Below are 14,014 nucleotides of genomic sequence, written 5' to 3'. Positions count from 1 at the left end.
CTAATTGGAGAGGCAGTAGAGTGTAGTCTACTTAAGAGAACAAAGACTGGAATGAGATTTCCTGTGCTTAAAATTTCAATACTGCCATTTTAGATCTGTGATTTGGGGAAAGTTAATTTCTTAGTTACTGAGTTCCTTCTTTGTGAAATATGGTCACTGGATAGGATGTACTTCCTAGAGACCTGGCACGTCAGCCTGAAACCTTATAAACTCTCAGTAGAATCTTAGTATCACTAATTGAAATTCTTAATATGTTTTGATGCCAAGAATAACAGCAGAAATTTTTTAAAAAGTAAATCAGGGGATGAATTTAAAGTGCAAACACTTCAGGAATCCTGTAATACATACATTATGCTTCTTTCAAGGCAATAGTAAATGAGTGGTGATCACATAATTTTAACAAAAGAAGCACTGCTGATTATCATTTATGTCCTATGAATATTATGTAAAGTGCTTTAGAATCACACTATATGGGAGTCACTGGTAGTTTCTGACTTTCAGATTCTATAATCAGTGGCCTGATTTCAAGTTCAGAGGTTATTCTCAGTTTTTATTATATTACTGTTAGAAATAGCAGTGCCATGTAATTGCTTGTATAGTTTAATTATAATTTGTTCCCACTCACCTTTAGTAAGAGTGGTTATGTTAGTACTGTTGCTTTCTGAAATAACGTTCATTTACTATGTTACATTTATTAATTCTATGTTCATTTGTGTGCTATATTTGCCTGTTACTAAAGAGGTACCTGGTGGTATAACTCTATCTGAATTACAACCTAAATCTTTCACATAAAACGATTGATTCGTTCTAGTATACATTTAAAAAATCTTATCTGCTTGTACATTTTACTTAATTTTAGAGCCTATCAGCTTTTCATATTAATAGGATTGTCATTTTTATATATGGTAGGATTCTTGGTGTAGTTTGTCTTTGAGCCATAATATGATCTATCCTTTTAACCCTTTGGAAACATTGACTTTTTCATTGCATTAGTGCAGACTTCATTTTATTTCCAGTACAAGATGCCAAAGGTCACTTCATTAGACACCTCATTTGCCTTTCTTCCCTGTAGCGTTCTGGTATCTCATACCAAGTTTCACTAAAAAAAAAATTCTGCTTCCATTAACAAAAGTGAGCAGAGAACAAAAAGCCAATTATTTGCAGCACATAAAATCTTTATGATAATTTGGTAGACTTTAATTAAACTAATACATCACACTGCACTTATAAGACAAAAGAGCAAAAGAGAAGCATGTAATCTTTTTTTTTGTTCTGTTGAGAAACACCATATTGCCTTGTAATTAAGCATTTTAAGACTTATGATCTATTTTGAAGTGTAAGATTTTCAGTCCTTTTCATACAATATGCATATTAAAATTATATGTTATATTGATTGGAATCATCCCCCCAAAATTTAAAATGAAACTATGACAAAACTTGACTTAAAGTAACTTTTATTATATTTTATGATTGTTTTCAAACTCTTCAAAAATAAAAGGAGATTCTGCAAATTCATCTCACATCACACAGAAACGTTACTACAAATATTTTTTTTTTGGTATTTAACACATTTTGCTGGGATTTTGCATTGCTTTTTACTCTTTCTGATGAACCAACTGACATTATTAATGCAAAATTTGCTATAAATTAAAGGGATACTGATGTAACTTATCTTTCCTGCATTTCACAACTGTGTTGTACTGGAATTAGAGATACTTAATCTTTGTTTAATCTCATCCCCAAATCTTCAACGTCTTTGTGATATAATTCTCATAATTTAAGTGGAAGTAAAGAACTGAATTGAGAGTGAATACATTTGCTTTTAATCTAAGGTCTGCAATGTTATATCGAGCATGTCCTGTCACCTCTCTGGGTTTCAGCATTATCACTAGTAAAGTAAATAATCTGCTAAAGAATGATTCCAAATGGCTTCCTTACTCCATTTTTTGTTTGTTTGTTTTAATGGAGACGAAGTCTCCCTCTGTGTTGTCCAGGATGGAGTGCAGTGTTGCAATCCCTGCTCACTGCAACCTCTGCCTCTCGGATTGCAGCGATTCTCCTGCTTCAGCCTCCTGAGTAGCTGAGATTATTTCAGGCGCTCACCACCACACCCGGCTGTTTTTTGTGTTTTTAGTAGAGACGGGGTTTTGTCATGTTGCCTAGGCTGGTCTCAAACTCCTGCGCTCAGGCAATCTGCCCTCCTCTGCCTCCTAAAGTGCTGGGATTACAGGCATGAGCCACTGGGCCCAGTCCCTGGTCTCCTCATTTCTGAAATTGTATTTCTATATTAGATAGTAATGTAATGTCTTTCTGTGTACCACAATCAATATTTAAATATGTTCATATCAATCCTTAAATTAGTGTCTTAGTGTTTACAAAAAGTGTTTCCGAAAACATTTCTAGAACTTTCTAATGGTCAGAAAGCATAGGTTTTTGAAGCTGGTAAACCACAAATCATATTAAAAGAGAATTATATTCAGCTTAGAAATTCATCTATTATCAACCAAAGGGATCATATATAATCACTGTGCCAATTCGTAGATTTTCAACATATTTTTCATAAAGAGGAAACTGTTTGGAATTTCTAATTTTGTCCTTTCTCACATTTACAAATTCAAGTCTCAATTAATTCCTTGGGCATTTACTTAATTTGCTTGTTTGTAGATCAAACTGTTAGTGGGTTTATCCATCACCTGGAAATACTTTGTATTTTTCTACTCTTCTCTGTGGGTGTTCAAGGCTCCCCAAGTAGCTCTCAGTTTTTTAGGCACATGATTGCAATTTAAGTGTCATTTAAGGACAGCCAAACTTGCTATTCACTTCATCTTCTCATTAGCATCTAGCCTCTGTTTCTCTCAGGCAGCCTTGGCACATGAATACCAGCCAATACTGCTTTTGTTTCCAAAGGTGGCCAGTATTATGGCCTGAAGAGGATAATGATGATAGTTTAAGTTTTTGTCATTTTACATTTTTATTATGAGCCTTCAGAATGGAAATGCATTAACTCTTAACCTTGGCCAAATGTAATTAGAACTCTAAAGCTGGGATCCGGTCTAATGTTTTACTTATATAGTGCATAGTGGTATGGTCTATTTGTAGTAATCTCCATCCTTCCCTGATTTAGAAAGGGTGTTCTTTTTAAAATCGTTGTTTTCTGGCCAGGCGGGGCGGCTCATGCCTGTAATCCTAGCACTTTGGGAGGTTGAGGCAGGTGGATCAACTGAGGTCAGGAGTTCGAGATCAGCCTGACCAACATGGCGAAATCCCCATCTTTACTAAAAAAACAAAAAGTAGCTGGGCGTGGTGGCACATGCCTGAAATCCCAACTACTCAGGAGGCAGGCAGGAGAACCGCTTGAACCCAGGAGGCAGAAGTTGCAGTTGGCTGAGATTGTGCCACTGCACTTCAGCCTGGGTGACAGAGCAAGACTCCGTACTAAAAAAACAAAACAAAACAAAACAAAACAGAAAAACAAGAAACAAATAAAATGATTGTTTTATAAAACAATAAAGAGAAAGATGATTTAACATTGAAAAATAGGCTCTTCTAGAGCACCAATCTTTACAGACTTAATTGCATTAGCATTTTCTTGACAAATAGTTGTTTTATTTGAATACTCTGTCTTTTGATAGTTATTGAATTAATTTGTCTGTGTATGTCTAATTGAGGAGGTTCAGAACAGCTTTGCTACGTTTGTTGTTTTTTCTTATTATACTCGATTCTATTATATGTAGGCTTCAAGTAAGTAGAAAAAATAGGAAAAACAGCTCATGATGGAGTCGAGTGGAATTAAGGAAATCTCTGGTTTAGGAAGGGAAACTAAATCCTCTCACTGTTTTCTGACCTCACCTTGTACCTTCCTGTCAACTTTGTGCAGATAAGCAGATTGTAACCTTGGAGAGAAAAATGAAAGAGCCAAGTAAGTAAAACTATAGGAAATAGTTTTACCATTTCAAAAGATAAATAAGTTTCCTCAGAACCGGGACTGTATTTCCTTCCACGCCTCTTACATGACTGAACTTATACATAATATATGGTATTCTTTCTAATAAATCCTGAGATTCCATGATTTAACAATCATTCAGTCAGGAAACATTGATTGCTTGGCTATCTAACCCAAGGCATTCTTTTTTTTTTTTTTTTTTTTTTTTTTTTTTTGAGACGGAGTCTCGCTCTGCGGCCCAGACTGTCGTGCAGTGGCGCCATCTTGGCTCACTGCAAGCTCCGCCTCCCGGCTTCACGACATTCTCCTGCCTCAGTCTCCCGAGTAGCTGGGACTACAGGTGCCCGCCACCACGCCGGGCATATTTTTTCTGTATTTTTAGTAGAGACGGGGTTTCACCGTGTTAGCCAGGATGGTCTCGATTTTCTGACCTCGTGATCCACCCACCTCGGCCTCCCAAAGTGCTGGGATTACAGGCCTGAGCCAACGCTCCCGGCCCCAAGGCATTCTTTTGTAAGTTCACAAATCATTTATACTCTGAAGTGAGGGCCAAGTATCTATGATGAGGATTTCGTATAACATTTTCTATCTCCTGTCTCCTTTTCTCTCCTTTTCTTCTCTTTTCTTTTCTTTTCTTTTCTTTTCTTTATTTTTTTGAGATGGAGTTTCGCTCTTGTTGCCCAGGCTGGAGTGCAATGGTGCAATCTTGGCTGACCGCAACCTCTGCCTCCCAGGTTCAAGCGATTCTCCTGCCGCAGCCTCCCAAGTAGCTGGGATTACAGGCATGTGGCACCATGCCCGGCTACTTTTGTATTTTTAGTAGAGATGGGGTTTCTCCACATTGGGCAGGCTTGTCTTGAACTCCTGACCTCAGGTGATCCACCCGCCTCATCCTCCCAAAGTGCTGGGATTACAAGCCTGGGCCACCACGCCCGGCCTCTGTCTCCTTTTCTTACGTAGCTAATCAGTGGTTGACTCACAGACTGAAATACTTATTTTTAAGAGTATAGTTCAAATGGTTGCTAATAGCCTTTGTGTGTGTGTGTACTATCACATATGTAAATGGGTATAGACTTCCCTTTCTTTGATTGGATAGAACGAATCTTTTAATTCTTTTTCTTTACTTGTTGCAATTTAGACAACTTTCAGGTATGTAGAAGTTGCTTCTTATGTATGCATCTATTTAAATAATTATGATAGATTCTTTATATATTTTTGAATTTAAATAATCATGATATATATATGGAAGTTTCTAGAACTGAGTTTCTTAACACTTTTGTTTATATTAGTTTAGCAAACTTATATAAGTTTGCTTATTTTTTCTTAAACCGTGCCAAAAATGGAGATATCTACAATGATAACTTTGCTGTCTATTTTTAAAAGATTTGAACTTGGATTTAAAAAAAATAAATATGAGGCAACATAATGTAAGGGGACTCTGTCTGATATGAACCCTAATTCTACCATTTACCTGTGTGAAGGGGACTCTGTCTGATATGAACCCTAATTCTACCATTTACCTGTGTGATTTTATATAAGGATATTAAACTCTCTGAGCTTCTGTTTCAAGTGTAAAATGAGAAAAATATGGTTCCTACTTTACCAGGACTTTTTGAGGTTAAATTAGATAGTTAAATGCAATCTTGTAATAAACGTTGTAGGAGAGAAAATATTTCTTTTTATTACTTATTGCTAGAGTCATAGCTGAAACACCTATAACAAAAGATAAAATAATAACAGGAAAGCATGCAACTTATATTTAATTTAAGTTTTCCACGACATGGGAGTCCTCATTAAAAAATGAAGACCCAAAGAAGTAAGTAAACATATGTTCTAATGCTTGGGTTTGATGAACAGGTGGGTAGTAATAGAAGAGCATGATTGGACAAAAGAGGTGTGATTTAATGTCTGTAAACAGAGGGGGACTTAGCAAGCCCTGTTTGTTCAGATTCTTCTTTGTGGCACTGTGTCTTCAAAGATGAGGATGTTCCTTTCCTCCGAGTATGTGGAGGGCACCTCTCAAATGAGGGTCTTATGACCTGCTTCAAGGGAGAAGGGCAAGGGGTAGGTGAGAGTTGGCTTTACTGCTCCTGCTGTTTTCTCAAATGCCAAGGTACCATATTTTGGGGTGGTGTTTCTTGAGCCCCATCAACATCTATACAAATATCACTGTAATGAATAATTATTATCATTTATGGTTTTTGATATATTACTTGTATAAATCAGAAGAAAGTAAAATACCAAAATACCATCCAGAATTGTCCTTCTCATAGTCCTCCACTTTCTTAAATCCTGTGTTCACTCTATGTCCTGGCTTTCACAAATTGGATTTTTCTTAGTATTCAATATATATAAAAAAAAAAAAAAAAAAAAAAAAACAGATTAAATTTTCAGTATTAATTAGTATTAATAATAGCATTGGTTATTCTTAACAAATGGTTCAGCTCCTGTATTACGCATTTATGCTCTAAAAATTAACGTCAACTTCCTTTTCCTAGACTGTGGAAACTAACATCAATTTGATTTTCTGGGTCATGGGCTATACTCTGCATTTTATGTCATACTTTTTATTTTTCCCTAGATTTGAACATTAGACAAGGAAAAAGATAATGAATATTCATGAACTCATTATAGATATTGCCAATTATATGCAAACACATTCAACAGATACTTGTACTGAATCTACACCAATTATATAGTGCATGATTTAGTATTGAAGCATACCTAATAAACATAAGAAGAAAAATAGACATCTGTTTCTTTTAAAATATACATAGTTCCCTGTTGGTTGTTTTGAAGTTTTTCAGGATCATAAAGGACAGGTTTATTCCTATGTGTGGGTGTTCAGTGTGTTCTTGTACCCAGGTCTGAGTCCTCTTCCGATTCTCTGCATAATTCAGTTTTCTTCTCCTAGCACTAGTTACCTATGGTTTGCCAGGGAGGTCTAGAGAAGGTAAAGAATATAGCTTTTATGTAAGTTAACATTTTACTGTGTGTTTTTTTTTTTTTAAGTAAAGTTTGCAGCTTAATTTAGTCTCTGGGTAGGAAATGGACTGAGTGAGACACAAAGATAACCTTGTAGAAAGCGTGAAGAAATGATGTGGCTTCATCTCCATTTATGTGTGTGTGTGTGTGTGTGTGTGTGTGACTTGTTGCCTGGGTGATAGAACAAATCCAGGAGAAAGGTTGAAAGGCGAAGACAAAGGCCGTGTCTATACAACTTCAGCTGAATTGGACCTGACTGAAAGATTGGTTTGGTCTGATTTACTAGAGCCTATCTCCTCAGTGTCTGTGATCTGAAAATTGCTTTCAGGGCCATTTTAATTAGCTGATTCAAATCAAAACCAACACATCCTGGTAACATCCATTTCTACTCTGACCCTCACCAAAGACAGTTTTCAGAATGGTGATTCCTAAGTAGTTGTGTATAAACTCAATAAGTGATTCAAGATAGGCACTTTTTGTTTCTAAACATTAATCTTTAATGGTGAGAAAAGAACCTATTTCTTTTTGCTTTAGTGACAGGTGAGTATTAGTACACCATTGCATTTGTTCAGCACATCACAGCTTAAATCACAAAAACAGATGCCTGCTCTTATGTAGTTAACCTATGAAATGAGAGAGTTTCTGTTCCTCAATAACATTTTAATAAGTGGACTTCATTATGCTGCATAGCAATATGATTAATATAATATTTAAATGCATTATATTCCTGGGGATGCTTTTAAGTTAACAGTGTAAATCAGGTCCTGAAGATAAAAATTAAAACACTTGACACCTATAATTTCCTATATTTTTAAAAAAATTGCTTTACTTATTTATTTGTTTAAAACCTTGCATAAAATTTTATGTAGTATCTTTCCCTTAAGAAAAGGAGAGAAATACTGTTATAGGAGAAGAATTAACAAGAGAAGCTTAATGAAATTTTAGGTTGTTAGACTAAATTTAAGAGAGAGATGGGAAACAAAGGGGGCAAAATGAGATGCCAGTAAAATAAAGAGCATTTACTATAGTTTGAAAGAGGTGTATTCCATAATCTAAAATATGAGAAACAATAGAAAGTCAAAGATAACCATGTGATTTCAAAATATTAAAATTATATATGTGATACTATGATATAACAAGTAATATGATATCCCTAATTGGTTATTTCCAAATATGCATTTATTCATTAATCCAATTTTCAGGGCTACCAACCATGTGCCAACACTGAAAAGAAACATTAAGTACATGATATTTGCCTTCATAGACCACATTGTAGCCTTGTATAGAATGTGATAATTAAATGAATAACTTCACAAAAATAGTTAAATAGTTGATAACCGCTATGGAATTATATCATATATAGGAAAAATGCATAATAGGAAAATCTAATGTGGTCCTGGTATACATTACTTTAATATAGTTTTAGTTGGTTAGTAAATAACACACAATATCAGAAACTTTGAAATATTTAGCTTTCATCTATGTATAAGGAATTTTAAAATTAAATGTGCAGTTATATGGTTTGTGTAAAATAAGGTGAACTATCTGAAACTTAAAATTTAAGTCATAAACATTCACTTATCATAGATGCCTTGGTAAATGTGTTCTGCTTTATGTAGTTAGCCTGAATATCCCCATATGTATTAATTTTAAAGCTGCTCGAGAAACAAAAGATATTGTTTTATTTCTAGAAGAAGATAACATTTAACTTTTAAAATTGAGACATATTTTAATGCTGCTTAAATTTATGCAGCTAATATTGATAATATACTGTCAGAGCATTTTAATACATTTTATTTTCTTTAAACGATTAAAGTTAGTCATTACTTGTTTTATTACACCATTTACTTTCACAAATAAGTTGGTCCAACATTCAGTGAAATAAGTCATTAATTTCTTTTTTACTTTGACTCTAGTGTGCTGATACATTCTTATATTGGAAATTAACTGGAATATTTCTCTTCTCTTATCCTAATTCTTAAAAATAAGTACTTTGGGCAGCGAAATGTACCATGTTTATGAAAGTGATTTATTTTTTATTTTTTGGCAATATTCAGACTTACTAAGATTTTACTGACATCAATTGCACCACCATCGAATTGGAAAAAGACACTTGGTGTACTTTCTAGCACTGAAAGTAGAAATTGGCCTGTTGGTCAGGCTCAAGTTCAGAGAAATATTTAACACTATTTAAAACTGACATTAGCACCAAAATATTTTGAAGGAGTTTTTATCATAACTTTATTTTTCCAAACTAGAAACAAAGTTGGGAAACATTGCCCTTTTACAGTCATGACTTTGAAGAGGGGAGCAATTCATCCTTGACCAGAGAATCAGCAGGCTATTTGTTGATAGCATGTATAACTTGACCCGATTTCTATAGAGAAAGTGAGCTATCTAATGATTGCATTAAGAGACTAGAGCTACTTGGAAGGGTGTGAACATTCAGATCAAGCTCATATCTCTGAGATCTTAGGGATGTGCAAGTTGTGAAAGCAATGACAGCAAAGTTACCATTTCATTCTTGTTTGTATTTATAATATAAACAAAGCAAACAACACTTCCCCAGCCCCTCTTCTTTTGACATTTCATAGCCTTGAAAAGCTTGAACTCTGAAACACACTAAATGCAATGTTTCTTATACCATGCAAACATCTCTTGTCAGAGATAGCATCCTTGAGATTAGCCAGCTGTATTGATTTGGATGCCCCAGGCCTGTTCATTGTAGTGAGCACTGTTATGTCTCTATGGCTTCTGAACTAGGTTATGGCTACTGCAAATACATCTTAAAGAAGGAAAGAATACTATCAGCCAAGATGTGCAGTCCAAGCTTTGGAACTAGGCTGGCAAAACCCTACTCACATCCCTGTAAAGCAGACATATATTTTTGTATTTTTTATAGGTGGATACAGTGCAGACCACGAACCCCTCTGGCCACATTGAGGAATCGTGTAAAATGAATGTATGTGCTCGTAAGTGAAATACATGCAGTGTTCCAACTCAATATGTTGGATCCTAATAGACCTGGATTTGTCTTGTGTAAAAAGAAATCGATTCCCAAGGGGCAGGATCACTAACTGATTAAAATGAAGCTTTGGTTTTGAAGAAAACAAACAAAAAAAGCTTTAAAGTAAGATCTCTGCAAAATGGAATCAAACTGCCTTTGCAAACAAGTGAAAAAAATCAAGCTCTCAATATGGAATAAAGGAGGGATGTGAGAGAGGTTTTGCAATCTTATCAATTACTATGGAGAAACAGAATCAGATATCGCCATACTCAGGAGTATGAAAAGAAGAATAGGAAATTCTTTTTCTTCAGTTTGCACTTGAATGGACTCAAGCAAAGAGTGCAGATATGTATCTTGTTACTGTTTATAGTTAATAATGTGGAGATTAGTATATATGTGATTTCATTTGCCTTGTTTGAACTAATTGGATGCATTATATAGAAATCACCTGAGCCTGTGCTAGATCAACAAAGAAAATGGAAATGTATACCTCAGGATTGAAATCCGAGAAAATCAGACAATTCAATGCTATTTAATAAGGCATTAAGAAGAAATACTATTGCCAATCAGGGAAAGTGAGAATCTAGTGAACATGAGAGTAAATAAAATTTAGGTCATTATTACACTAGTTGAAACACAATTTATGATGGTGTAAAAGCAGAATATAGGTCACAGTGTATCTCACAGACATTTTACACAGTTTCCAACTGAATTTAGGGTTACCTATGTAAGTGTTCAAGGAGTGTATGGCCATTATATCAATAGGAAACTGTCCTTTTACATTTGTGGTCCTATGCATTTATATATGCAGAGGAGGGCCTTTTTTAATTTATTGAGGATGAGTTGCATGCTGGAAGAACCTCTTTGCATTACAGTTACTTGCTCAATTGAAGATACTCTATAAATATAAAGTCTAATTTTTGTATGGGTGTGAGGGTATGTGTACGCATTTGCGTGTGTGTGTGTGTACAAGTGGAAGGAGGTAAAATTTAATGATTAGCATTTGCACTTTGGTTTGTTGCCTAGAATGTAAAGAGGTAGTGTAAACTGTCTTAAGCCATTCTGTTATCATTATTAAAGATTATTGTTCGCAAAGGAGGCACTTTTAAAATAGAATGGACTACTTCAACAATTTGCCAATTAAATATAATATTTAATGCAATTGAGCCATTTAAATTAAGATGATACCAATGGCTGAAAATAATGAGAGTAGGCTCATGTGAAATGAGTCTGCAGACAGTTGGAAATTCATAATGTCCTCCTTCAGGCTGTTTCACATAGCGGCAGGATGTGAATCATGGGTGCTACTGTAGAAAAGAATAGGGAAATATCTATGCTCTAACTATAACATTTTAATTCTACCAATAAGTTACATGTGCTTTTCCCCTACTTTGCTTCAACCTGAATTATATAACATGTAATCATATATTAACATAAAAAAGGTAGTGAATATTTAAAACAGATTGACATATTTTTTTGTAGTCATCATGTGCCATAATAATTTTGAAACTGTTGTTCTCTGCTATTTGTACTCATTTCTTTTTATCTTGCCAATTAACTTTATAGTTCAAATTTTTACCTCTTCTTTCTATGTGACAATCAACTGTAGTTGGTACCCTATCTATAATATTACAGGGATTTTTGTCCTTCTTTATGCTACTATAATAAATTATAAGTCAACAAACTGTATAATTCTATTGTATTGAATATTTTTTGTGACCAAAATAATAAAAAAACTACTTTATAAAATGCCTATATTTCCTATTTTAACAGTCTCTTAAAACATAATGGGACATAAAATAGGTTCATATTGCTGGCTTTTGGAATACACTCTCTACAGCTTTACGATTGGAGAGAAAAGAATTTATCTTAGACACTTAAGATAAAAAGATTTGACTGAGCTAATTATGAGAGTGTGGAGAATAGCACTCTGAACAAGTCAGAAGTCTAGATGTCAAATTTTGCTGTGCCACTAAACAGGCAGACATGAGGGATACATTTTATGAGTTCACGGATATTCGGGCTTTTCAATTGGGTTGATCAATTTTAAGATCATTTTAATTCTTAACTTTAAAGGTTTTGGTAACTTAGAAATGTTTCAAACAGATACTTAATATTCGTCACCTTATAATCAATATTGATCCTTCATATTAAGAGAATCACATGTTGGTTTCCACTTAAATTGACCCCAAGCACAAGACCAAGAGACAGTATGAATTGACGGTTGTTGCTACCTCACCATTAGTTTAACCTAATGGAAATATGTACTGAGGTATAAGTTATCGTGTTCTAGGATCGATAGGTCCCCACCTAAGTTAATTGTAGCAAGCAGTACCCAAGTAGAAAATCACTCAATTTGTAACAGAGGAAACCTTTTTGTTCTGCATTGAGTTGAATGCATTGCCTGGCAGAATATTAAAGTGCAAGAACCAGTTTTTCTTGCTCTTTACCCCTGCAAGGATTGATCAGCACACGAAGGTCTCCTTGACTTCAAAGGCATTTCTGGACTTGGATCAGCCTGATTGAGTTCAGAGGAGAAGGAAACACTAGCCCCTGATGTTTATTGCTGTAGGCTCTTTCATCTAATAGTAATTCTCTGCTTTAGAAGAAGCAACAGGCAGAGAAGTCTTGTGACTTATAATTTCATGATTAATGTTTACTTGCAAAGTGCCTCACACAGAAAATAGTGCTTTTATTTTAGTTTCCTGCTACTACTCCAACTGTGAAAGGTCAGGGAACCAGTAGGAAGCAAAATGAAAGCATATATAGAGGGTTTTTTTTCCTTCTTTGCAGCAATGCTGACTTGCAAAATAGTGTCACTTTCATAATCCCAAAGGTGTCATGGATAATCTCCAGGAATCCTTATTTAGAGCACTGGTCACACTGAATTTTTTCATTTAGGTGAATTTCTGGCCATTGATGAAACTGAGATAATGATATTTAATTTTGTCCCATTAATTTGTTTTCCTTAGAAGATTAGATGAGAGACTTGCAGACTTGCACCTACCAAATCTCTCTTATGTCCCCCTGTTTCTAAATAAACTTTCTACCCTTTCCTCTTGCCTCTATTTTGGGGGAAGAAAAAAGGAAGACTAAACTTGGCTCAAGGAAAATGGCTATCTACAGCAGAAGAGCAGCTGTGAATGAGAATCGCCAATTGAAAACTTATGTGCAGAATCCATCATTAGATGTGGATTCACATGAATAAAAATGTCACTAAAATATAAAACAAAATCTAAAATATGCTATTAAGGATCAAAACCTTGCTTTTGCTTTTAGTTCTTGTTATTTTTTTGAATGCTATTATTTCACTTCCCTGTTTTGGTAAATATAGTTTAGTTGAACTGATTCTAATACTTCTTTGATGATTTTTTAAACTTAAGTTACAGAGTCAACTCTGTAGAGGCAATATATTAATTGCTCTCTTAATATTCTTATTAACCTCCTGAAGCAGATACTATTATTTTCATGATACCCATCTTGCAGATGAGGAAAATGAGACACAGAGTTTCAGTAACTTGTAAAGCTACAAAACTAGCAGGAAGTAGAACTGGACTTTGAGTTCAGAGGTCACACTCAACAGGTGGGCCTCAGAGCTTTGATGCCAAATAGTAATTAATAAATCGGGAACTATCTAGTGATACAGAGAGGAATTTTGTGGTTCCTTAAATCACATATCCAGTAGCTTGATGGATTCAACTTGCATGACTTAGATGGCAAAGGTACTTAGAAGTTCTAGCATACAGAAATGTTGGGTGAAGATGAAATCTGATACAGAAGATTTGCTTTAGGCCGTGCGTGGTGACTCACGCCTGTAATCCCAGCACTTTGGGAGGCTGAGGCAGGCAGATCACGAGGTCAGGAGATAGAGACAATACTGGCTAACATGGTGAAACCCCGTCTCTACTAAAAATACAAAAAATTAGCCCGGCTTGCTGGTGGGCGCCTGTAGTCCCAGCTACTCGGGAGGCTGAGGCAGGAGAATGGCGTGAACCCAGGAGGCGGAGCTTGCAGTGAGCTTACATCGTGCCACTGCACTCCAGCCTGGGCGACAGAGCGAGACTTGTCTTAAAAAAAAA

The 14,014-nt window shown here is 35.1% G+C and overlaps 1 protein-coding gene across 9 annotated transcripts in view; it reads left to right on the top strand.

Annotated features, from left to right (window-relative positions):
* The window catches only part of PCDH7 (protocadherin 7), a 454,149-nt gene that overhangs the window by 60,466 nt on the left and 379,669 nt on the right, over positions 1–14,014 (top strand). For 6 of the 9 annotated variants that reach the window (XM_017875679.1, XM_017875685.1, XM_017875682.1 and 3 more), the window contains exon 2: positions 9,831–9,890. The exons of the other annotated variants lie outside the window; for them this stretch is intronic. In XM_017875679.1, the coding sequence (XP_017731168.1) occupies positions 9,831–9,890 (60 nt within the window). The remainder of the gene's footprint in view (positions 1–9,830; positions 9,891–14,014) is intronic. 9 annotated transcript variants of the gene reach the window in all.

Source organism: Rhinopithecus bieti, unplaced genomic scaffold (assembly GCF_001698545.2).
Source record: "Rhinopithecus bieti isolate Rb0 unplaced genomic scaffold, ASM169854v2 scaffold_9712, whole genome shotgun sequence".
Taxonomy (NCBI): Eukaryota; Metazoa; Chordata; class Mammalia; order Primates; family Cercopithecidae; genus Rhinopithecus; species Rhinopithecus bieti.
The sequence above is the reverse complement of the archived record's forward strand: the minus strand, read 5'-3'. Positions and strand labels throughout refer to the sequence as shown.